This window comes from Erithacus rubecula (genome assembly GCF_903797595.1).
Source record: "Erithacus rubecula genome assembly, chromosome: 1".
In the NCBI taxonomy this organism is placed as follows: Eukaryota; Metazoa; Chordata; class Aves; order Passeriformes; family Muscicapidae; genus Erithacus; species Erithacus rubecula.
The window spans coordinates 28,952,068-28,977,131 of record NC_136658.1 but is presented as its reverse complement, the minus strand read 5'-3'; the positions used below and the strand labels follow the sequence as shown (position 1 = coordinate 28,977,131).

The 25,064-nt window shown below is 45.7% G+C and overlaps 1 protein-coding gene across 2 annotated transcripts in view; it reads right to left on the bottom strand.

The window, feature by feature from the left end:
- The window catches only part of MYO7A (myosin VIIA), a 59,822-nt gene that overhangs the window by 4,634 nt on the left and 30,124 nt on the right, over positions 1-25,064 (bottom strand). For both annotated transcript variants that reach the window (XM_079310420.1, XM_079310421.1), the window contains 27 exons: positions 24,530-24,688; positions 24,104-24,196; positions 22,689-22,783; positions 21,500-21,584; positions 20,380-20,598; positions 20,167-20,274; positions 19,418-19,627; positions 18,661-18,864; positions 17,723-17,899; positions 15,930-16,019; positions 14,562-14,689; positions 13,915-14,041; positions 10,584-10,703; positions 9,700-9,873; positions 8,337-8,564; positions 7,744-7,914; positions 6,656-6,773; positions 6,250-6,376; positions 5,966-6,135; positions 5,668-5,858; positions 5,018-5,142; positions 4,120-4,277; positions 3,481-3,634; positions 3,219-3,374; positions 2,754-2,859; positions 1,242-1,355; positions 96-183 (listed from right to left, as the gene is read on the bottom strand). In XM_079310420.1, the coding sequence (XP_079166546.1) occupies positions 96-183; positions 1,242-1,355; positions 2,754-2,859; positions 3,219-3,374; positions 3,481-3,634; positions 4,120-4,277; positions 5,018-5,142; positions 5,668-5,858; positions 5,966-6,135; positions 6,250-6,376; positions 6,656-6,773; positions 7,744-7,914; positions 8,337-8,564; positions 9,700-9,873; positions 10,584-10,703; positions 13,915-14,041; positions 14,562-14,689; positions 15,930-16,019; positions 17,723-17,899; positions 18,661-18,864; positions 19,418-19,627; positions 20,167-20,274; positions 20,380-20,598; positions 21,500-21,584; positions 22,689-22,783; positions 24,104-24,196; positions 24,530-24,688 (3,895 nt within the window). The remainder of the gene's footprint in view (positions 1-95; positions 184-1,241; positions 1,356-2,753; positions 2,860-3,218; positions 3,375-3,480; positions 3,635-4,119; positions 4,278-5,017; positions 5,143-5,667; positions 5,859-5,965; positions 6,136-6,249; positions 6,377-6,655; positions 6,774-7,743; positions 7,915-8,336; positions 8,565-9,699; positions 9,874-10,583; positions 10,704-13,914; positions 14,042-14,561; positions 14,690-15,929; positions 16,020-17,722; positions 17,900-18,660; positions 18,865-19,417; positions 19,628-20,166; positions 20,275-20,379; positions 20,599-21,499; positions 21,585-22,688; positions 22,784-24,103; positions 24,197-24,529; positions 24,689-25,064) is intronic.

The window sequence follows — 25,064 nt, the reverse complement described above, 5'->3', positions numbered from 1 at the left end:
CCCGTTCCAATGCTTGTGGTCAATCTTGTTTGAAAGGGCTGGGGGGCTGTTAGGAAGGCTGTGTGTGACCCATACTGGAAAAAAGTCATCATTACCATCTTTTGCTGGTCTTGCTTTCTTTATCCAGTCTGTCAGGTGTCTCACAAAGTCAAAGAAGAAATCTCCCTCTGGCACACTGATGACCTGGGGGACACAGCACATAGTCAGCAAGGCTGAGCAAGTGAGTCATACAGTAGGATCACAGAATATCCTGAATTGGAAGGGACCTAGAAAGATAATCAAAGTCCATCTTCTGGCCCTGCATAGGATATCTTTAAGATATCCTGACAGCATTGTACAAATACTTCTTGAACTCTGTCAGGCTTGATGCCATGACCGCCTCCCTGGGGAGCCTGGTCCAGTGCCCAACCACCCTTTGTGTGAAGAGCCTTTTCCCAATATCCAACCTTAATGCCCCCTGACACAGCTTCAGGCCATTCCCTTGAGTCCCATCACCCCAGAGAAGAGATCAGTGTCTTCCCCTCCTCTTCCCCTCACGAAGAATTTGCAGACTGCAATGAGGTCTGTCCTCAGTCTCCTCCAGGCTGAATAAGCCAAGTGACCTCAGCTGCTCCTCACATGGCTTCCCCTCAAGGGCCTTCACCATTGTCACAGCTCTCTCTAACAGCTTTATTTCCTTCTGAAATGGTGGCACCCCAAACAAGTGGCAGGACTCCACAGGCAGGGTTGGCCATTGCCCAGCCCATCTCCTGTAGTTGCTGCTCACTGCTTTGTACTTCTCACACTGATGTGTTATAAACTGCTGACGTGAGAAAGCCAATGCCACCTTGCTTCAGGCTCTGTCTCTAATTTCACCCATTACTCCTTATTGCAACTTGTTTCACCACAACACTTCCTTTCCCTTCCTGATCACTATCTCCATAGTTTTCTCCCAATTGCCAGAGGCAACTCTAAGCTGCACGTTTTTCTTACTTAGTCCTTTCTTATAAACCCAACTCAGCAACAGGCTAGGAGAGCTTTGCCTGTCTGTGCTTTAAGTCCTTTGGGGTGACTGCTGTAAGTCAGGGCTGTGGGACTGCAAACCTTACCTGTATCAGGTCAGATCTGACTTAGAAATGCCACCGAGCTTGTGGAGAAATGCTCCTCACCACATGGCTCTGGTTCCACCAATGTGTACCCACTGGCAGGCAGGTTGTCCTGAGTACCTCAGGGCTACCTCAGCCTCTGGGTGGGTCACTCACCTTGTCAGAGATTTTGACAAAGAGGCTGAAGCCCTCAGAGGACTTCAGGAGCAGTCTGTTGGAGATGTTCTGGCAGAAGTCCTTGGCTTTCGTGCTGGATTCCACCTCAAATGCCTACAAAGAGAGGAAGATCACCACTGCTATCTAAGGGTTAATTTCCACATTTTGCTCTCTTTGAGGAGCTCCAGGTGCACATGCACAGAAGGGTTTAGATGCCCACCACCAGTGAAATCAGTGACATTGTGGACTAGAGCTCTGGGCATTGGAAGGGATGTCTGCAGAAGCTCTGTCATGCTACTGATGTACCACTGTGCTTTGTGATGCAATCTATATGTATCTATATGATGCTATCTATGTATATATGTATCTATACCCTGTGCTGGCTTATCCAGAGGTCTCCAGGCAATGCAAGAGTTTTTTCTGATCTCACAGTGAAGTGTCAGAACTGTTTGTTTGAGGGAAGAGGAGTGGAAAAGAGAGAATTGGATACCTCCAGGCTGATTTGTCCCTCTAGTGATGATGAGGAAGTCAGATGACTGATTTCTAGATTGCTGAATAGAAGGAAAATGATTCCTGTTTTATGTCTATCTAAAAGGTGGGATGTTTAAGTATCTGTCCCATTTGTATGCACATCCCAGTTCTGGTTTTGCCTTCTGAGCTGTGTATCCAAGTGTAGAAGTCCCCACTGCCTCCTTCTACTGGCTCTCACACAGATGCATGTATATGAAATAGTGTCATGCTCACTGCTGGTCATGTAGGAAAAAATACTCAAAGTGATGAGTGCTTTCAAGTCCATTACAGATAAACAAGGGCAGTCACAGCTGCTGCAGAGGAATCATCCTTTTCCTTCCATGGGTGTGGACTGTTTTACAAATAAACCCACTTGGAAATACAGAAATTTAGTAGTACCCAAGGGTGTGAGGGAAGAGAGAGATGTGAGCCTCATAGGAAGACTAATCAGCAGGTGAGACAGCAGTATGTGCAAGGACATGCTCTGCTCTGGTATCAATATTACTAGCTGCCTTATCAGCATGCAAGAAGCTTAATGAGAGTTTCCTGAGTGCAGGTGTGATTTCTGTGTCATCTCAGGTCAGAAGGGGTAATTTCAGTCAATTAACTGCCAGTGCTGCAGTAGTCTGCCCAGTTCCCAGGGGAGGCCATCACGGTACCCATCTGGGTGGGCAACATCTGTTGGTTTAGGCTCCAATAACTGAGAGCCAAGGCCTGTGAGCTACTGTGAATGAATGGATGAGCCCATCCAGTGTCCCTGTTTCTGCAGTTATACTCTAAAGCCTCCAGTGAACACCAGCAAAGCACCTGTGTCTTGAAAAAAACACAACTTGAAACAAATCCGAGTAGACCAGGATGGATTTTCCTTGTAATGCCTTGGCCCAGAGGCTTCTGGAGAGGCTGAGCTTTCTGAATCAGAACCAATATAAGCCTCTTCTGAGATTTTAATATGAAAACTGACAGCCATCCTGACAGAAAAGAACTTCCTTCTCCCCCATTTACCTCATCGGTGTCATCAGGGAAGTAAACCTTGTGGAAAATTTGTGTTGTTTTGTGTTGAATGGCTTCCACTTCTACCAGATGGGGTGGGTATTTTCTGGATCCATTCCTGCAAACCAGGAGGTGGCAAGTGTCACAGCATCATCATAGCAAGAATCCTTTGCTTAAATCTTCCCTTTTAAATGCATATTATTTTTTAGTAACTTCAACTACTTTCTTAAGGCCTTTTTTCCCTCCTAAAAAGAAGAAAGTTACTTAAATGGACCTGGACAAAGTTGATTCATTTCTATTTTTCTGCACTGCTTATCAGCAACTCAATGTCCCTTTCAATCAGTTTGGTGGAACAGGGAGAGAGGCAGTGAGATTTCACTGTGCCCCAAGTCATCAAAATATCTCCCAGCTGTATTTTTTCACACATATTTGGATGTTGTTGTACAGTCAGGTCTAGGAGGTCTTTCAGTGCCATACCTCAAGGCCTTCTGGAGTCTCTGGATGCAGTCTGCTGCCAAGGGGTGATGTTTTCGGGACTGCAGGAACCTCTGGACGTGGGGCAGGAGGATGTTACTTGGAGGGAAAAGGCCTGTACACAACCACAAGAGCTCCCAGCCCTTCTCTTCACTGTATCTGCACAACAAGGAGGAAAAAAATCACTCATGGAACAGACACTTCAGATCTGCTTTGCCCAACACAGGCTAGTGCATTTGGGCCAAGGGGAATGAACAACTCTTACTTGATGTGGTTGTCTGTGAGCTGCTTGAGGGTCTGGCAGTAGATTTCATCCTTTAGGGGTTCAGCTTTCAAGGCACCTTCAAATATTTGGTCTGTCAGCTCATTGACTGAGCGGGTCCTTTTGGATGGGTAGTCACCCATATATTTCAGCACAGGTGGGAGGAAGAAGTCAAGGATGACTAACTGGGATATTTAATGAAGCCCCTCTGTTGATGATATTGCTAAAGATATCCTACACATGACTACAGAAGTGACTGCAGAGGGATATTCAGGCATCAAGCTCTGTCCCCAAGGCCCTGTGGACTGGTCTGCACCCACACTGACTAGGGCTGTGGCCACCCACAGCAGGTGCACCTGGCAGAGTCAGCTGAACCAAGCTAGTGAGTGTGCACCAGCAGGACTCAGTAACTGGTCCCTGAATCCTCACTGATTACGAAGTAGACACACCTCAGATTTCAAGGATGCTTAAGTACAGATTTGTGGTGCAAACCTATCTCCAAGCCTGTGACATGGTTCCAACAGCCCTTAAGAGGGACCACAAACCTTCCTTTGGGCTTTACTCAGGGCCCTAAAGAGCCTGTTCAGCCCTTTGCCTGTCAGACCTGTTGCCCAAGGGCACTTCCAAGCAGAGGAAGGATATCAATGAAGGCCATACAGGCTTCTTGGGACAGCTCCTCGCTGCCCAGGATCTTCTTCAGCAGTGGCTGTTTGATGGGCTCACGGGTGTAACACCACAGCTTGTCCTTTCCACGGCTCTTGGTGATCATGACCCGGCTGAGGGTGTGCTTTGGAGGAGGTCTGGTGGCAAATGCAAAGCAAGAGGTGGACAGATTACAGGGGTAATAGGAACAGCTTATGGCCAATGTTTCACCTAGGACAGTTGCTCACAGCACTTGGCTAATGAGCTCTTACACCAAATGGGACGTCACAATGTAGCAGGTACCCAGCTCCAGTTCTGCTCAAAGATAACCACTTGTACTTTCCTATCGCTCTGAAGAGTCTCTTATAGACTCTACCCCAGTAATGATACCACAATCACCTATGCCACCCCAAAAAGCTTCTAACCACAGGAAGGATGATGGCAATGAATGGTCAGGGCAGCCACATCGAAAGAATATCACTGAGAGAATAATAGCAGTATAAGCCTGACAAGGGGAAGACATCCCAGAGGATCTGATCTGCCTGTCTGGATTGCCAGCCCATCCAAACAGAAGTGGGAGCTTTGATTAGCTGCATTCAGCAGTGGTGCACATTTAAGTTTCTGGAATTGAGATCAAAGTGCATATATAGCCTAAACACATCCTCCCACATAATGCTAAATTTCAAATTGCTACACCTCTGCTGAGGAGAAATCCTTTATAAGACCTAGTCTGTGGAAAACCTACAGTTCAAATGCCATGACCTAAATTAGAGGTTGCAGTTGTACAAAGTCACAGAATGGGGTATTCAGAGTCTTTTTTAGTAGCAAAATTTTCCTGATTCCCAAACTACCTGCAGATGGATCCCTATAATTTTTGAAAACAGTTTAAAAAAATCACCTAAAATAATCGTAGGAAAATTCCTCCAAGGTGTATGGCTTTACTCTTTCTTCACTGTCTGATACTGACATCTGAGAGGTTCTGATGACATCTTGTCGCTGGTCAGGGGTCATTGTGACCAGGGCCTGTGGAATGAAAAGCTCTCTGTTACCTGGTGTATTTGAAATTAATTATAACTGATGTATTCAAAGAAAGGAAGCAGATACAAAACAAGAACAGTGAAAATGAGAATAAGCCATCAATTCCCATTAACAGTCAGTTAGAACTGTGCAGTTGTCATTTCTCTGTACCATTCTCAGTCACTAATGCAAGGAATAACAAAGGAATTTCCTAAGGAAGATAATGTGCTCTGGAACCCTCAACTCCATATGTGAATGTAGCATTCCCCTCCAACCACAAGTACACCTTCAAGCAATCATGCCAGCTGGAAGGATTTAGCACAATACATTGATATTCCAAGTCACAAGTTTGTGGTGTCCAAGATCAGAAGAAAGGCTGAGATCACTTTTGCCTTGGACAGCTTGTCACCTCTCTCATGCTCTTTGTTTTCTGCTTTACATTTGGGGAGACTTTGGCCAGCTCTAAGGCCAGAGGAGGCTTTGACCTCCCTGGAGGTGGTACCAAGTTGTGCAATTCCATAAGGTGCTTACCACGATCTCCAGCGGAGGCATGGTGACAGTGGGCAAGACATAGACGGAATCAGTCGGGAAATCCCCTCTCTGCTTGGTCCGTTCATTGAAGCCGTTCGCCCACCCCGAGTTCATCACCTGCTCTCCTGTGTCCTGGTCCAGAACTATCAGGTCTCCTTTAAGGAAGCTGAGGAACCCAGATTCTTCTCCCACTGCAAAAAGACCAACCATTGGTTTGAATTTATTTTCTTTTCCCCATATTCCTCATGAATATCAAATTGATCTATATGCTTACCACTGAGCTGGGTTATTTACTTGCCTGGATTTGGGTTGTCTTGGAGAGTGACCACATACTTGGATCGTTTCCTTAGTCCTTCAAGGAAGGTCACCACCAGGTCGCGGATATCCTCTGCATTGTTGGAGGTGAAGGTGTATTCATCACCTTTAATGGTGGCCAGGGTGAAACTCTGCCCTTGCAGCTTTCCTCCTCTGGGATATGTTTTTATAGGAGACATAAATACGAGACATAATGACATAAAGAGGCAAAGCCTGGAAAAAGACTGATCTCTGCTGAGATTGCCAGCCAAGTCTATTCCTCCTTACCTGCTGCTTGACACAGCTGTGATCTCTGGGAAAGAGAGCTCTAGGAGAACCTGCTCCTGTTCATCCACAAAGTACACCCCTGTCCAGTTGACAGCTACAATCACATCATTTTTAGGCAGGCTTGGCCCTGGGTTGAAGATGAGATTTTCAATCAGCTCATGAAGGGTCTTAGGATACAGAAAATGTTTCAGAGGAGGATGCAATGATCAAAAACTTTTCTGTTTTTAAAGGGAGATAAATAGTGGCAGACCCATAGCCTGAGTCATTACTAATCAGGATGCAACAACAACTAAAGTGTCGTAAAAAGGCCAGCTAGATGGTCCCCTTCTTGTCTGTGGAATGCCCATATCCCCTTCCTTTTGCTTTAGAGCATCTTGTGTTCTGGGGATGTGCTGTACTGACTCACCTGAGAATTTGAAGGCTTCATAAAACCGAGAAAACAGCAAAGGCCACTTGAAACGTGCAAAATCCACTACTTCTTCCTTGACTTTTTTTGGGTCTGCCCTCTTCTGAGTATAAATTCCCTACAGAAAAAGTAAATCACAACCAACATGAAGCAAAACACAGTTATATTCAGGAAGAGAGCAAGGAAAATCAATCCATGTAACCTGAAGACCTTGGAACAAATATTAATGGAGGTCTCAGTGTGGCTAAGGGCCAAACCACTACAGGAACAAGTGACAGTTTGGGCAAAGTCCTGGCCTTCAGTTCCCACTCTATGGAATAATTTGGCTTGGAGAAAGCTGGGCAAGCATCTAGGGTGACCAGTCTCAGTAAGGTCGATCTCAACTGACTGTGGGGTTCCCTAAGTGTTTTCTTTTCAGTTTGATATTCCTTAGTTGGAAGAAGACACTCATCAGTCCTTAAGTCTCTTATTTAGGGCATCCTTAGACACCTGACACTTCTGTACAAAGCTGATGGGAGATGTGGAAGATCCAAATGGATCCCTGTGTTTCTACTGCCAGTTAAGTTGAGGTGAGACTCCTAATGCACATGAAGATGTTTCCATAGCAGGGATCCTAATCTGAAGCTGGCTCCTGATGTTAGATTAATGCCCATCCTCATGCCAGGAACATCACCTCTCATGAGTGGTCACAAATACTGGTAAATGAGTTATGGAAAGTGTTGCTGTGTGAGAGTGTCACAAATGCTGTAAATGAAGTCTGGGAGGTGTTATACAATGCTTGGCACAATGAAGTCCTGACATTACCCAGAGACATAAACCATCTCTGTAAAACAACTGGTAACACCACAATCCCGTGTAACAGGAATGCCACCCCAGAGATGGCATTTTGCATCTCACAGTAAATTTTTGCAGGATGTCTTCTGTCAGATCCTGTGTAATAACCAGTGGTAAAGCTGAATATGGTTAGTACAAGCCCTGCCCTTTCTCACTGTTTTAGCTTCAGGCCAAGCTGAGCTGACATATATTTAAAAGCACATGAAACTATAGAAGCACGATGTGACTCTTGACAGGTCATCTATTGTCCCCACCTTTTTATGTGCAGCTATAATGAGCTGAGCCCATTTTTCCACTGTTTTTGAAGCTGTGATCTCTCTGTCTGGAATATAGGATGGAATTAGATTTAGCAGCCTTTCCAGTACCATCTCTGACCCATAGTCCACATAGTACTGCTGGGAAGCCAGTTCTGCCAGATCTTCCTCCTGTGGAGTCAAACAAACCAAGTTAATACTGTCACCAAGCCATCACAACATCCATCCTCCACCACTCAGAGAGCCTGTTCTGGAGGCTGGGTGTACTACAGAATTGTGTGGGGATGCTCCCTTTTGGCAGAACTTCACCTTTTGCAGCTTTTTACGCATCAAAAGTTCAGGACATGGACCACTAAAAGCTATGATTAAGCCTCAACATGTTCATTGTTAAGAGTGCTCATGCAGCACACAGAAGCATCCAAGCCCAGTCATGAAGACCTGATTGCTGCAGCTCCTGTTTTCCATGTGGATACCATAATGCCCAAGCTAATGGATGTCCAGGGAGGAATATTTATCATTCCCTTTGCTGTAACCTATTTCCCCATCTCAAAGATACTTGCTGGACCAGCCTGGCAGCTGCTGAGGTCACACACCTTGTCACAGCGGTACTCCCCAAACTTCACCCCTCGCACGATCTGCTGGTAGATGAGGTTGGTGGCCACGTTGTCCTCGCTGGGGCTGTGCCAGGGGGTGAAGATCTCCTTCCTGAAGAAGAGGCGCCACGGCGCATTGCGCTCCTGCGCTCCCTGCTCCTTGGCGTACTGCTCGCACTGCGACACAGCATCCATCACGTGGTCATTGCCACTCCCCAGAGAGGACACCTACAGAGCCAGACACCAATGTGGCATTCACCTCACCAAATCTAGGCAGAGAGACCTATTTTTGATTCCCTGACACTATCGTGACAATCCAAATAATCAAAATAATCAATGGTTCTATGCCATCTAGCCAGCCAAGTTCTGCAGCACGGCCAGGCGAGCCATTTCATTTTGAGCTCCAGTTTCCCATCCACACTGAAAGGAGAGCATCAGTATGAACCAGCAGAGCCAATGGCTCCATTTTAAACTATTGTTGATTTATACTGTGCTTTGAAACACAGGATGGACTAGGATCCAACCTAGCTAAGCATCACAAAAACCCACAATAAAGAAGCCTGTCAGAAATTTGTCTGCCTTCTTATTGGGGTCTACCATGAAGCCCCCAAAGCTCTATATCTCCTCAGATTTAGCATCCCTTGCTGAATGTCTCCTCACAAAAGATGAAGAAGACAGAGTATAAAACATTTTCTTCTCCACCTAGAGGCAGAGGTGACCACATCTGTAGGTGAGAATATACTTCAGCCTCTTACACAGCAGCTCTTGGAATACTTGAGTTTCATTGGCTTGTAACTGTTGTTTCACCTTATGAAGCTTTACCTCTCTCATTTATGCTCACCTTTATTTTAACAGAATTTCTGAAAAAGATATGTTTTTGGGTTATATGAATGAGGTAAATTGCCAAAGCAGGCATGGCAGTTTGGATTTTAGCTCATTTTGGAAGCTTAATTGCAACTGCTAGTTTTCCAATTAAATTTAATTGGCTCCCTTGCATAAAAATCCAGGTAGGATGTTTTACTGGAAATTCATCTCTAATAAGCTTAACTGAGAGTAAGAGAATAGCATCATACAAGTATGTAGGAAGAAAGGAATTTCTGAAGGAATCTGGTCCACCACACTGGTCAGAACAGGTCATTTTTTTAAAGTGTTTCTCTGCACTTTCCTGTTAAATTCTGAATATCTCCAAGGAGAGAGATTTTCATACAACCCAGCTGCAGAGTTTGACTACTCTTTTTGTGAAAAATCATGCTGACACTTGAACTGTAGAAATAATCCCTCTGCCTTCTGGATGTTATGTGACAGCAAGGAGAACCTCCCCCTTCTTTCCCAGAACTATTCAGGAATAGAACTTTAGATATACCTTGTCAAAAAGTGCAATGTAGAGTGAAAAGCCAAATCTGTCCTTCAGGCTGATTTTGTCAGCCAAAGAATTACAGAGCTCTTTAGCAGTTGTTGCAGAGTCTGTCAACAGTGTCTTTGTTGTCCCATCCATAAATGTGACAGGCAGCATGATTGGTTTCTTGGACTTGGTTGCCTAAAGGATTAAAGTCAAACTTTATAATGTTACATGCATTTCAATACTATTTACCTGCATACTCTTTGACCCCATTCTGGTAACCACTTCCTAATTCCTGCTCCCACGGACTGGATGCTTTTCAATGCTACCACACCATATTTATCAACAGGATAATGTACAGTCAGCCACTGGAAGCACTTAGAAGTCACAGATATTTTATTTAATACATTCAGTCATCAATGTGCCTAATCCAGAAAATATAAACATGCTTGGGAATGCTCACAGACACTGGAGCACAACTGTATATGCTTATAAACCCGCACAGAAAATGGGCAATTTTTGCACAAACTGCCTGTTCCAGCTATAATTATCCCCAAACAAGTCCCAGGTACCACTCACAGGAGGCAGTTTGCCTGCAAGCATCCTTCATCTGGAAGACAGTTTCTTTGAACACATGGGAACTTGCTTTGTGCCAGCTGGCCTCAATGCCAACAGCACATTTAATTTACAAATACTGATGCAACCAAAAGAATCGATCCTCAACGTACTCTGGAGCAAACCCAGGACACATGGGGAATGCAGTGTGTTGGAATTACGTGAAAATTCTTGACAGAAATAGGCATTTTGTTTTCCCACATTCTGTCCTGGCAGAGATGTGGTTCTTGTGACAGTGAAAGGCTTAAGCCCTGAGCCTCAGTTCCCTGGGGAGGATGTGGAGGGGCTCATACCTGCAGCTCCAGCCAGCTGGGTGGCTGTGTCCTTGTCCCATTGGCAAACGTCCGCCTCAGCCTCTCTTCACAGTAGGGAGCATAACCTGGGGGGCCTCCGTTGATAAAGTTCCTTAAATACTGTTGGCAGCAGGGAACACCTTGTTTAGACCTTTGGCTTAAGAAGCCAAGCATTTGGAAAAAGTAATGTTTTATTGTAGAAAAGCCCTCCATGACTAATGACACCACTCAGGATTGGATGCTCCCACATCACATCACTGGAAGCTGAGAGAGAGTAGGACAGTCTGCACCCCTGCCTTGTTCTTCTACTGTGCATTTCTGGCCTCAGAGGAGATAAGATACTAGACAGATCTTTGATTGAAGCCAGAGCATCAGCTTTTCTGTTCCTGCTATTGCTGCCACTGATTTCTATCTTTGTATTTGAAAGATGTGTTATAAAATGTTATTGAGTGTTGGCCAAAAAGATGGGAAAGAATGAGAAAGACGTGTAAGTAATGATTCAGGAGAATTGTAAGTTAATGCCACTCAGAACATTTAACTGACAGTACAAAAGATCTTTCACAGTGACACTAAACAGATATCTCCTTAGTCAGTTTTTAAATTGCATTTTGGCCTAAACTCGAATTTGAAGCACTTCAGTGTATGTTAAAAATACAACCACATTATTGTAGAGACAATTAAATCCAGTGATTTCCACAATATGAAAGAACACACTTGAAAATATTACACAAACATCTTGGCCAAAATGTTAGCTAAGGCTAATATATCTGTAAATCAAAATTTTCTGAGACACTTCATAGAAAGATAGAGATCTCTGAACAATAACACACAGCTATTCCTTCAGAAACACAGGCTGCTTTGTAACACTGTCAGCCATAAACAACACAGCTGGAGAGATAGATATCTCTGTCAATCATAACTTACAGAGACACTATGAAGTACCTATCTAATACATCCAGGTTATAGGGATGAGATCTGCTGCAAATGACCCTAAGTGATGGATGCAATGTGAAAGTGTAGTTTTAATTGTGCTATTGCTAATAATGAACTATGCAATTACATATTTTTTCACATTCCTTGTGACTGAGCCTTCCCACCTAGGCCCACTGTTGGTTGAAAGAAAGGTGCAAAGAGCAGGAGTGCTAATGTGCCTTGGCCCATGTTTAACATATGATGTGATAAAGGGGTCTAATGGGATCCAATTTTGAATATTTGGAAGCTGGAATACATATTGAAGACCTGTCTCATTATCAGTGAAACTCAAACTGTTTAGTTCTAACTGATAATTCTGAATGACAGAATCATAGAAGGAAATGGATGCCATCCAGAGGGACTTGGACATGCTTAAGAGTTAATCTTAAGTTGGTCTTCACCATATGAAGCTCAACAAAGACAAGAACAATTTCCTGCAGCTGGGCTGGGACAATCCCAAACACAAATGCAGGCTGGGCAGAGAATGAATTGAGACTAATCCTGGGGAGAAGGACTTGAGGGTATTCATGGACAAGAAGCTCAACCCATCAGTGTGCACTCACAGCTCAGAAAGCCAAACGTGTCCTGGGCTGCAGCAGGGCCAGGGAGGAGATTCTGCTCCCCATTCTGCTCCCCTGTTCTGCCCTAATCAGATCCCAGATGGAGTGCTGCATCTAGCTCTGGGGATTCCAACAAGATGTTGGGCTGTTGGAGCAAGTCCAAAGGAGGCCACTAAGATGCTCAGAGGGCTGGAGCACCTCTGCTATGGACAGGCTGAGAGAAATGGGAGTGTTCAGCCTGGATAAGAGAAGGCTCCAGGGAGACTTTAGAGTGCCTTCCAAAACTTAAAGGTGCTACAAGAGAGCTGGAGAGGAACCTTGGATAAGGGCATGTAATGACAGGGCAAGGGGAAGTTGATTTAAACCAAAAGAGGGCAGGTTTAGACTGGCCATAAGGAAGAAATTCCTTCCTGTGAGGGTGGGGTAAGGCACTGGAACAGGTTGCCCAGAAAAATTGTGTCTGTTCCATCACCGGAAACATTCAAGGCCAGGCTGAATGGGACTCTGAGTAATCTGGTCCAGTGGAAGAAACACCCTCCTGGCAGCAGGGTTGAACTAGATGACTTACAAAGATCCCTTCCAACCCAAACCATTCTTTGCCTCTGTGATTCTATGATGATGTGATTGTATGATTCTATGTCTGAGTCTCCAGAACTACTTACAAATTATTTCTGACAACTGATTCACTATCCTAAAGTAATGTTCTGTTATTAAAGATTTAAACCAACACAACTTCCTGTGGCATACTTCTCAGATCTCATTTCCACACATAATATAATTTTCTGTGACTTTGCCAGTGATTTATCTTCTTTATTAGATTTCACACTGACAAGGCCTGGGGATGAAGGAAGCATTTCTATTCTTGGCTTCAGCTCTTTCAGTGCTGAACACCCAAAACCTAATCTGATATCTATGGAGATTAATGGAACATCTTCCAGTCAGGCACTGGAACAAATTGTCCTGAGAAGTGGATGGTGGAATCACCATCCCCAGAAGTGTTAAAAAAAAAAAAGCAGATATGGCACCTGTGGACATGCTTTAGTGGTAGAGTTGGCAGTGGTTGGACTTGATATTAGATGTCTTTTCCAACCCAAACTATCCCATGACTCTATAACTCATTTGGAAAGTGGACTGTTCAAATCTCTGCAATAGATCTTTGCCCAGGAAAAAAGAAAATCCTTAAGAACAACCCAATTTTCAAAAGTGTCAGCCACTTGACATTTCCCACTGATCCACAGTGCTGCTGAAGATGGTTTACATGTCATCTCATGTGGCTGTTTGGAATTGGATGCTATTGAGAGAGCTCCTTTGCAAATGTACTTCCTGATAAATTAAATCCTTCCCTTTCTTTGTGCATTTTTGAGTTATAAATTAATATTTATAATTGGCTGTGTTCTATTCCTTGCCAGTTTTGGTAGATTCCTGAGGTCATATTGTCAAAGCCAGTAGATGCTGAATGCACAGAACTTTCCATATAGGAAACAGAGGAGAAATGGAGCTATTCTGGTTGTGTAGTTTCTACTTGCAGCCTCCCACAAACAAATTTCCTACCAGAAGTCACTTAATCACATCTCCACACATCTACAAGAAGGAGACATCATCTAATTTGGTTGTCTGCATTATCTTTATAGCCAAAGGAAAAAGGCTGTCACTTTTCAGGAGCGACTCATCCAATGGACACTAGATATTGAACTTGGGACTCCCTCTACTGTGAAACCCAAGAGAAAAGCTGGTCCCATGAGTGGAAAAGAAAATGTATTGGTAGATAATTCATTAGACAAATGTAATCTACAGTTTACCTTCACAAACTTCTCAGAAGGAGCAAAGCATCCCACACAAAGGGACATCAGGATCCAACCCCTAGCATGGCTGCTTTTGGATGGGTTCTGAGTCAGCTGCTTGCAGATTTGACAGTAGATTTCATCCCTATGATAGGAAAAAAAATTAAAAGCTAAACAGTAAAAAATTAATTATTTAACATTAATTTCTATTAATAAACATACACATATAAATTGGCTAAATTAGAGATGTGCAAGTGACCTTCATTTGACACTTTCCAGTTTTGAATGCTTCATTTAGCTGCTGAAATGAGTTAGAGTTTTTCATTAGCAGATCATTAAAAATATTCACACAAACAAAAGAGATATAAGGGCCAAATGGAAAACAGAGTAGTGAGGAACAAGAGTGGGCATTAAAAAAGCAGTCCAGTGTCATTAGGACTTTCAGAAAAGTCTGAATTCCTTTGCATGGTCTTTCCACTGGGCTTGATACATACAGTAAGGAACATGATCCAGCCCAGCCTTATACAACATAACCATAAAAATTATAAAACAAGAGCTTTGTAAAGCTGCAGATAATATCAGACTTTTTTGAATAGCTCAAGAAAAGCTCAAGGAAGAAGGAATGGAAAGAATGGCATGTTCATGCCTTTGTTTTGATTTCTAACCTTAAGGCTGGCCTGAGGATGCCATTACCAATAATGAAATGGAGCTTCTCCAGGTTGGAAGTGGGTCGGTCTTCGAGCATGCTGTTACCCTGCAGCGTAGACTCACCATCATGAAGTCTCTTTGTCACCTGCCAACCACACACATTGGTCTCTTTCAGGACAGCCAGTTACTGTGTCCCCCCCGCTCCCACCCCAAGTGTGTGGTGCTCCCCCAGAAGGACTCCTCCACCAGCCAGGACGGCACTCAGAAATTCTTAGATGTAGGATTTTAACAGTAATGGAGGGTTTGACTGTGTTGGCTTTAATCATGTATGAGTGAAATTAAAATGGTCCTGTCTAGTCACACTTCCACCTGCTTGGTCATTTCCCAGGGTTTCTACAATGGCATCTCCCTGCATCCCAGCTCTGAACTGGCCCTGCTGCTGGGAGAGGGCCACCAAGGGCCTTTGGAATAAATCCATCTTTATTACCAAAGAGGACTTGTCCCTTTAACTTAATCACATTAAAATAACCATCAGTGTTTTCACTGGAAAAATGGACTCATTCCCCATGCTAATGAAGCAGCTGAAAATGCATAAGCATGGTGCTGTTTGTGAAAACAAGGATGGCATTTGCTTAGCAGTTCACTGTCTCAGTTAGTCAACCCCATCTCGATTTAGAGAGAAGGACATTTCTAGAGCATCTTCAGAGCAAATTAGGGTGAGCTGGATTGGGTCCTGTTCTCCCCACTGACCCCTAAGGGAATATCTCACAGAGCAATCTTCATGCTCTCAAGCAGCTATAGCCAGGTAAGGTGGTGCCTGCTCTGAAAATGGGCAGTCTATCAATTGTTTTCATCGCTCCCACCTGAAAGATTTATCATTCCTCATTCTTTTGAGATGGTATTTCTCAAAAACTCTCAGCTTGGAGTAACTGCTGCCATGGGGAGTTTTGTCCCTGGCACTGGAGTGGGGCAGAGGATGGGTGAGTGCCGTTGGAGACACTCTGTGGTAGTGGAGACACTCTATGGTATCTATGGTAGAGGGCAGGAAACTAAAAGCAGGGATAAGGATCAGACCATCACAGAGTGGTGAGAGGTATCAGCAGCTGGATGGAGGGCTGTGAAAGAGGGGAGGGAAGGTGCTGGATGAGTGGAGAACAGGAGCCCAGGGGAGGCCGGCGCGAGGTGCAGAATGACTCAAGGAGACACGGGAAGCCAACCTTTCCCCTTAAACACTCCTTAAATCTTTCAGGCAGAGAGACAGGTAGCGCCAAACCCAGAGGAGGGCTGGTTCTATGTTGTCTAGGGAAAAGCAGAAGAGAGTCAGAGAGGGCTGCAGACAATCCAACGGCACTTGTGCTGCCAGGCGGCCAAGCGTCTCCCCTCACCTCCTCCGTCAGTTTGGATTTCTTCTTGAGAGTTAAGGAGACCAGCTTGTGCCGCACACTGTTCTTCTTGTGCCCATCAATGTGAGTACTCTGCAAAGCAAGAGGGGAGGATGCAAAGCGGTGAGATGCAAGTGCTGAGCAAGTGCTCTCTCTGCCTCCCATGGGCTCCTGCAAAAGACAATTAATCCTGAGTGCTTCACAGACTGGTGGGAACCAAAAGTCTGGACCCATATTCCTGTGCCCCTTGATAACCCAGAGATGGTTCTGAATTTTGTAGATACTCTCTAATCAGCAAGTGTCCCTTAGATCAAAATTATATATTGGGAGCATATGAAAAAACTTATGTTTTCATTGTAATGAATATATGGCTGACTTGTGCTTAACTCAGGTCCACCCAATTCTGCTGTATGACAGTGGAAATGAGATGAGCAAGACCACTCTCTGAGACCAGCCATTTACACAGCATTTTTAGCAGGAAGTCATCTAGCCAGGGATTCATGGACAGGTAGTTACCCAGTCTGGTTTCATAATTTTTAACCAGTCCTGTGCTCCATTAGGTTTCCCAGAAGAACATCTCTGATGTGGTACAGCTCCAGGCACTGACTACGCATCACCAAATTAACTTGCTGGGTTTCTACTTTTATAGAAAGTATGCTTTTATAGGAAAGTTTAGAAGTTTGCTTTAGTTTGCTATAGAAGTTTGCTTTTATAGCAAACTTTTGGACCTAGTTAACCTCCACCCATTTAAACAGTTTTGAAAAAAACCGTGATTTCACACCCAACTGACACTTTGAGTCCTGTGGCTGTGATGGTTTATATCCATTATAAATATGAGTTGATGCTGGATTTGTATATCATTTTGCTCAGGCACCTTTTTGTACTGTGAAGAGATGATGTAACTACAGAGAAAAAGGACAGCTTAAATTTCCTTCTCTTCTGTACTACCTGATATCTCAGTTGGCCAAATACGTCTTTTTATAATAAACAGGCAAGAAATTATGGGGAGAAGAAATGAAAGGTGATTCATGGTGTATTTTTTTACAGGCTACTCTCCTCAGGTAGTTCACTAGAACTGCTGAATGGTATAATCATTTCTAAAAACAATTTGTTAATTTACCTCTGCAAATACTGCAGAGATTTGTCAAAATTAAACAGTGGCATCCAGAAGATGCCAATAGCAGATTATATCTTGTCCTATTGAATAAAGCAATTGACAAAGATTAAAAAGTATCAGCATTGTGGACATTGATTTATCCAGAATAATGTTTCTTCTGGGAAGGATACTAAGATGACGTTTTCCAGTGACATCCAAAAGGCACTCAGGATGCAATAGGGTTTGGTTTTTTTTGTTTGTTTGGTTTGGTTTTTATTTTTTAATTTTCATTTCCACAGTTTAATCTCCTGGTAACTAATTACTTCCTGGTTCAAGATTAAGGGCACATTTTTAATTTAGACTCTTCTGACTCAGGGCAGATCAAAAGGAAATCCCCAAATAAGAAGCATGGGACATTTCATTCCCCCCCTGTACTTTAGCCCTGCAGGGTGGAGGAGAGAGATGAAAATCCCAGGAGAGATACCAGGGCACTTCCTTCACTGGGGAACATTCGGAGGGCAGACATTCAGTTCTCCCTGTGAGGAAGGGAATTCTCCCTTCTATCATAAGTGCAAATAAAATCAACAAACTGATTGCCTGCAGCAAACCCCACGAGTTGTTTCTTTCACACATTTCAATACACATTTCAATATCCAACACCTAATAATAACAACATCTCTTTTACAGCTGCAGCAGTTACCTCTCCTTCTCCCTGCAGAGCCTGCAGTTCTTTCTTATAGGTCTTCTTCCCAAGAGTCTCATAGATTTTTGTCATTACTGGTATCTTCTCACCACCATCACTCATGGCTGTGTGATACTTTGGCTCAGGGAGGTCTCCCATGAAACGCAGGATAGTGATCCATACTGCAAGTGCCGCCTGTTCAAAAGAAAAGTTACATTCTGTTAACTCACACTGGGGCAGTGGAGGCTGAATCCATCAGGATCCCCACTGTGGTCTCTCTGTACACCTGCAGGAGATAAAATACTTCCCTGTACCCCATGTAACAGCTTTTCCTGCAGCACACATCCTCTCTGAATGCTGGGCAGGATGCTGGCTGGGACCACAAATTCAGCCTCTGTGCTTGTGCCACCATGATCGTGTTTGCGAACCCTACAAGGGGATTTGCCAACCTCATTAAGGGGCAGAGACTGGCATCTCCTAACCCACTGCAGAGGGGAAGAAGAACCACAGTGAAGGCAAGTTCATGGATAATGTAATATTAATTAAAACCATGCTGGTTTGATCCATTCCTGCTCTTGTACTGCTGGCTATGGGACAAGCAGTTCTTCTTTTCTAGCTCTGCACTGGTGTGTACAACAAGGTAAGAAGTGACTTTTCCACCTCCCTAGAAGCTTTACAAGTGGTACTAAAGTAACAATTTCCATGCCCTGAGCCCAGAGCACCTCACTGCCTTACACAAATGTACAGGGAGGGACCCTCCTCTCTAAGGCTCCATCCCTCCAATATTCACTGTTTTACCAGCACTCAAAGCATACTGGAGGGACAGTGGCCACGGACACGTGCAGCAGATGAGATTATACCAAAATGGAAACTACTGGTGCCCTTTGGCTGGAGGGTTACCCAGGCTTTCTCCAACCCACCCAGCCCTGCTCAAGGCTTTTCATCCCCTGCCTCACCAACTGGTCTCCTTCATCTTCATGGTACAAGAGAGGCTGCTTGAGGGGCCGGCGGATGTATGTGTGTGTTGTTGTGCCCTGGAAATACGTGGCAGCAAACTTGGCAAATTTGTACTCTGAGAGGTCTTCTTCCTCCTCCTCAGGGAGAGGCAATGCTGCATCCAGGTCCTCTTCCTCCAGCTCCTTCTGGACTTGCTCAAGATCCTGTGGTGGAAGCATATGTCAGACACTCAGCATGGCTTTGGATATCAATTTACCATTTCCCTTTGGGCCTGACTTTTCTGCCAGTCTGATTTCCATCCCAAAAGGAAAAGACAGCTGGAAGAAACACTTGGAATATAGCTCTAGAGCCCATGCAAAGCCCAAGCTCCAAAGGACAAACCTGTGCCCAGGAATGTCCCCAGAGCAGCTGAAGAAGCAATGACCATGGCCCCACTCATAGCATGGGGAAAGGATGTCTAAGACCTAAATGCCATGAGCTGTGACAAACCTAAAAGGAAAGATCTCAAAGACCACAAGTCCTTAATGACCTTATAGTCATACAGCTCTCCTCCATTTGGTAGTCCCAGGGAAAGCTGCCAGGCTGCCTGCCCATCTCTAGCCACAACACAGTAACCCTTCGGGTCCACACAGGAGAGCCTGGCCTTGAAGGAAGCCTTTAGAGACACAGTTTTTTATTACTGTACTCTTTCTTGATCTATTAATGTTTTGCTAACACCTGTCATGTGACAGCCAGGCTCCTGTACATCTCCAGTACCTCAAAGCCATTGGGTGCCTGTCCCTCCTGGCCAGGAAGGGAGGAGGTTGTCCCCAGGAATCCGAACATTTTGTCCACCATTTCTGAGTCATTCACTGGCTCATTGCGAGCTCTCTCCATTTTTTCTAAGAGCTCTTTCTTCCGACGTGCTTCCTCCTTCTCCTTTACTTCTCTCTCTGCATCTTCCCGCGCCAGCTGGGCCAGGCGCACCTGCAAAAGGAGAAGTGCAGTGACTGAACTGCTCCTTCCAAAGAGCTGGCAGTAAATTCCACAGGGCCTGGCTTTAGGAAGGCAGGCTGCCTGGTGCTAAGGGCGCTATACCCGTATCAGGACCTGGACACGTCCATGTCTCAGTTTCCCAACTCCAGAAGGACAAAGCAATGCATTTTCCCCATTCCTTAGTTCCTTTTTAGGGGTGTTGGTCCATGCATAGAAACTCTCACTGACCTAATTTTTTTTCTTTTATACAACAGCCCTGCATGTCCACACACACACAGACTGTTCCAGTTCCCCCTTTATACAATAGCAAAAGTGAATAATAACTGTAATCTCTGGCATTCCTGTGCAGCAAATCAGAAATTCTGGAGCAGATTCAAACTAAAAGAGCACAGGGTACTTTAGAGAATTAAATACAAACCACTCAAGGAGGGCAGAAATCCCTCAGTTATTTTTGTCATTGCCCCTCAAAGGAACAAAACTAGTTCCTGGAGAACAGACAGAACCCCACAAAGAGATCAGTCCCCATGTACTTGGTGCTTCTTTTCTGCCTCCTCTTTGGCTTTCTTGGCACTCATCTCCTTCCGAAGCCGCTCCTCTTCTGCCAGCCGAAGCTTCTCTGCTTCCAGGCGCCGATAATACTGCGGGAATAAACAGAAGAGCCTTTCTGAGCAGGCATCTACCTACTTCCCGGATATTTTTCCCCTTTACCAACAAGAGCAGCCGATGCTCCGGCAGGCACTCACCTCGCCGCGGAGGCGCCTGTAGAGCCGCCGGGCGATCATGCCGCGGGCGTAGGCCTGCACGGTCAGCACGGCCCACAGGCGGTGGCGGAAGGCCCGGCGCACCAGGTACCCGCGGCAGCGCGCCTGGAAGTCGATGATGCGCCGGCGAGCCATGTGGTACTGCTTGTGCAGCTTGCGGGAGCGGTACAGGGCCTGCAGCCGCAGGAAGCCAATCCGCATCTGCAACGGGAGCGGGGTCACAGCACGGCTGGCAGCCTGCCCGCCCCGGGCCATTCCCGCTACCGATCTCCTGCCTGCACGGCAGAAAGAGCCGTGAAACCAGGCCCCACGGCAGCAAACCTTCTGGAGGGAGGTTCTCCAAGAGAAATGAACCCCTCCGGCTGCTGCACTGACTCAAGGCCCAGGAAGGACAGAGTGTCTTCCCCTCTGGGCCTTTGAGAGGCCACAGGATGTCTGGTTGGCCACCCCAAAGTAGCCACGAGCCATGAGGGTTGTATCTGCAAAGCTCCTGCCTGACAGCCAAGGTGCTGTCTGATGGCAGGAGGCAGCATCCCAACCAGCCTGGAAGTCACTATTTCTATCAAGTTACAGGCTTGAAAGATTATGTTGAGATACTTTAGACCTTGCAGACTTGAAAGATTATATTGAGATACTTCAGAGCTTGCAGATTTGGAAGATTATAGTGAGGCACTTTAAACCTTAACGCACTTTCCAAAAGATCCTGTTGTTGGGTCAAAATCAGCTGTAATAGGGAGAGAACTGGACTATGGACTGGGATGGTGAGAAACTCAAATATGGTCCCACATGGAGATGGAGTCCATTTTTTAAAGGAAGCTGCTCTTGGGTTTTCAGTCATCTGGAAACTAGGGAAGACTCACAAAACCCCAGATGACAACTTGGGGCAAAGGACATATAAAAGCCACAGGGGAAAGAACAGCTAGGAGGTGGGATCTTCAATGACAAAGCAAAAGAAAAACTTCCATTCATCACTCCAACTGATAAAAGCCAACCTCATCACTTCTAACACTCAGTGGGACACTTTGAACCAGGAAACCCTTATGCGTGTCCCAGGTGAAAGAGGCAGGAAGGCAGAGCTGTGAGGAAGCAGCTCTGTACTTACAGCACCATAGTTCTTCCTGCAGTTATGTCCACGCCAGTACCTCTGAATCATCAGGACTGAATTTCTCACTTTCAGGAAATTGGACCTGCAAAAGCATTTAATCATTTGCCTCTGTGGTTTGGCCACAAGTGACATCATCTCCTAGTCCTCATTTCTTGGAGATTTAAACCTGAGTGTCCAGGTGGAATAAACACTACATTTTTGGCATGAAAGTGTCTCCTTCCCTAGCTTTCCTTGCTTTCATAAAAACATCTGTAGTCACTCTCTCTGAGACATCTCTGCAGGGAGATCATGCCACATTATGGGAATGGGAAGAACAGGAGATGCTAGGAATGGTTCCCTCCTTCCCCCAGCCCCACATCCTCTTCTCACACCTAAAACCTCTTCCCTGTGTGTCCTTTCCATTTCATTCTAGCACCTGAAAATATATTGAATGCAAATGACTGAGAGCAAACCTCACCAACACCATGCTGCTATCCTATCTGCTCCTCCAGTCCTCATCCTGATCTGATTCTACCTGCAGACAACATGGAGACAATTGTGTTGGGAGCCTTGGGGGGTCTCCCTACCATCAGTGTGTGAAAGACTGATAAATTATTTAGCATGTGCCCTTTCTGCAAAGCACAGCCTGAGTGACAGCCATGGCTTGGACAGTCAAAGAGCATAAAACTCCAAGAACTGTCCCTAATCTGTAGGTGAAGCTTGTCCCTGGCTGTGGCTTCCCCTCTTCACCACAACAGTGCCATGAGCTACCTGTCCTCTTCCCATGTCTGGAAACTGGGTTGCAATGGGAAGAGTTCTGATCCCCTTGGGCTTTGTGGAGAGCAAATTTAGTAGCAGAGGGTGACCCAGTGTTTCCTCTGCAGTCTTGTGGGGATCTCCACAGACTGGAATCTCAGCGTTGCCTTCAGCTGGCTCAGAGTCCACTGCTGCACTGTCATAGTAAACACATCCCCTGAAAATGGCCCTGAACAGGGACATAAGGTCCTGTTCTGTCCAGGATTGAGGCAGATAACACAGTTATCCTCTTGTTTCCACTACTGCTTTCCTCCAGTACTTGCTGCATCTGAGTGCCAACACATCAGGGGTTCTCTCTTCTCATCTAGGCACCCAAGGAGTGATGGAGCCACTTGCTGGTGAAGCATCCCCCACATCCCACCTCCCATTTGACCACGGGGCTCATACCTACCTGTCTTTATAGCCACGGACCACCTTCTGGATGAGGATGACTTTGTCCGTGATGGCCTTGTCTCTCTCAATCTCCAGCAGCATGTCGTGGTGGTCCTGTGGGAGGAGGCAACACAGCACCAATGTCTCAAGCTCTCCCTCTGCCTCATATGTGGGTGGTAAAAGATCCTTCTCCAGGACAGTTGTTCAAAATAAACTCTTGGGTCATTTTATATCCCAAGTATTACCCACGTGCCCACTGGGGGAAATCCTAACATAAACCCTAGTGATCTATAGTTTTCATTCCCAAATGAACCAGGTCATCCAGAAGATACAAATGCAATACTTCACAGTCTGAAAACAACCAAATAACATTGTCCTTCCCTGCAGAGCTCCCTCCTAGTGCTCTCAGCCATGGGAGTAGCTCCTAGGAGCACTGGAGAGCTTTTCAAACAAACTCCTGGCTGCCTGGGTCCCATCACTTCTTCCAGCCAAGACTGCAATGTCTCCCTAACCTAAGGAAAAAAAAACCTCCTCAAAACACTAAATTTCCTTTGGCCTGAGGCTTTCAGATGCACCAATTCAAGCTTGATTCTGATTCCTCTCATGTGTGTGATTCAGCTTTCTTTCCCAGTCATGGCAAGCTGAGCCACGCTGCACTGCATGCAGCAGAGCCAGTTCTACACATTTCCTGGTCTGCTCGACCTCCCATGGCCCCTTGGGGCCTCCCAATTTTTCTGTTTCCTGTCCTGACAGCTGTGAAATCTTGATAACAGGCTCTGGAAAGAGCAACTAGTGGGAGCAAGTTCTGGGGAAGAGATGGGGGTGCTTGTGCCGGCAGTGGGACTTAGGGGTGAATTTAGGTGTATGCAGCCAGGGTTTATCATTGTGATTTTTGCTCAAGAGAAGCCTTACCTTCCCAGAACAGCACAGGAATGGGTTTGTAATGAAAGATGAGTGTGTATGGGGCTTCAGGAGACCTGCAGTGTTGGACTGCTCTATGTCAGCTGGAGTGATGCAGAAAAGGAGACTGTAAGCACATCTTGGGTTGCATAAGGATGTGCAGAAAGTAAAACGAGCCGGTTGTGCTCATGTCCTCTCTGCAGGGGCATCCCTCCTGCTGCTGTGCCTTTTGGGCATGAGAGGAAGGCTGAACCACTCAGCCCAGGAGGGAAAAGGCTGCGCACTGGATGTGACCACTCTTGTGTCAGTATGGATTTGTAAATGCATCAGTGCTGGCACTGTGTCAGGACTCCCTCCTTCCTGCTTCTCCTAAACCTGTCCCAAATATTCTGCCTTAAGCCAGGTTCTACCCACTGTCATGCCAGCCCAGAGACCATGGAAAAAGGTCACTTCTTGTGATGGAAAGGAAATGGTAGGACACACCTCCAGAGGCAAGGATCCAAGATGGCAGGGGGAATGTGGAGAACCACCCACCTTTAGAAATATCTTTGTCTTGCCAATCTGCCAGTCATCATCCTTCCCCAGCACTGCTTCAGCAATGCGCTGGCATGTCCCACGCAGGTCACCCTGACAGAAGAGGGGTTGGGATTCACCACGAACAGACTCACCCATCACTCCTCCCAAGCCCAGGGTAAACCTCTTGTGGTCCCAAATCCTGCAGCTTTCTGCTAATGAGGTAATTATGGCTTTACTGTCACTTTGTTTGAGATGAGTGAGATAGACAGGCTGAATATGGCTACCTGTCCCTGCCAGCCCTTCACTTGGAAAGCCCAGAGGACCGCTGTGACACCTGGGGATCAGATGCTTCGTAATTGTTTTTGGAGAGGAGGCACACCCCACAAATATCTCTGGAGACTGCCCAGCAGAGAGCACTTGTTAGCTGTGAGAGAGGATCCTCACCTGCTTGTAGGCTGGCTTCACCCCAGGCATGAGCACCCGGTAGCGGTCCACGAACTCCACGAAGGTGTAGCGGATGGGGTACCCGGCCCGGCGGATGCGGATGGTCTCCATCATCCCCGAGTACCGCAGCTGGCGGACGCACAGCTCCCGATCAAACAGCTGGGAAGGGTCACAGGACACAGGGGGTTGATTGCCAACCTTTCAGGGCTAGTTCATTGTACTTATGGGCAACTATGTGCTCCTCCGTGTGGGCCTGATGAGGCACGCACTGCTGGAGGCAGTTTTGATTTTCTCTGCATGGTTTTGTTATCTAATTCATCCCACGCCTTTCTCTTGGATTAACCAGAACAATACTCAGAAAGAGCAGCATGGGATGATGTACAGACCCAGAGAACTCCAGCCAGTATCCCGATATAAACAATTTTTTCTCCCCTTAAGCACGTTTCAGAAGGAAGTAAAAGTTTTAGAATAACATAAAGTAACAAACAGCCAGGACTTTCCACTGACCTCTCGCTTCCGCTATCCCATTTCCTAT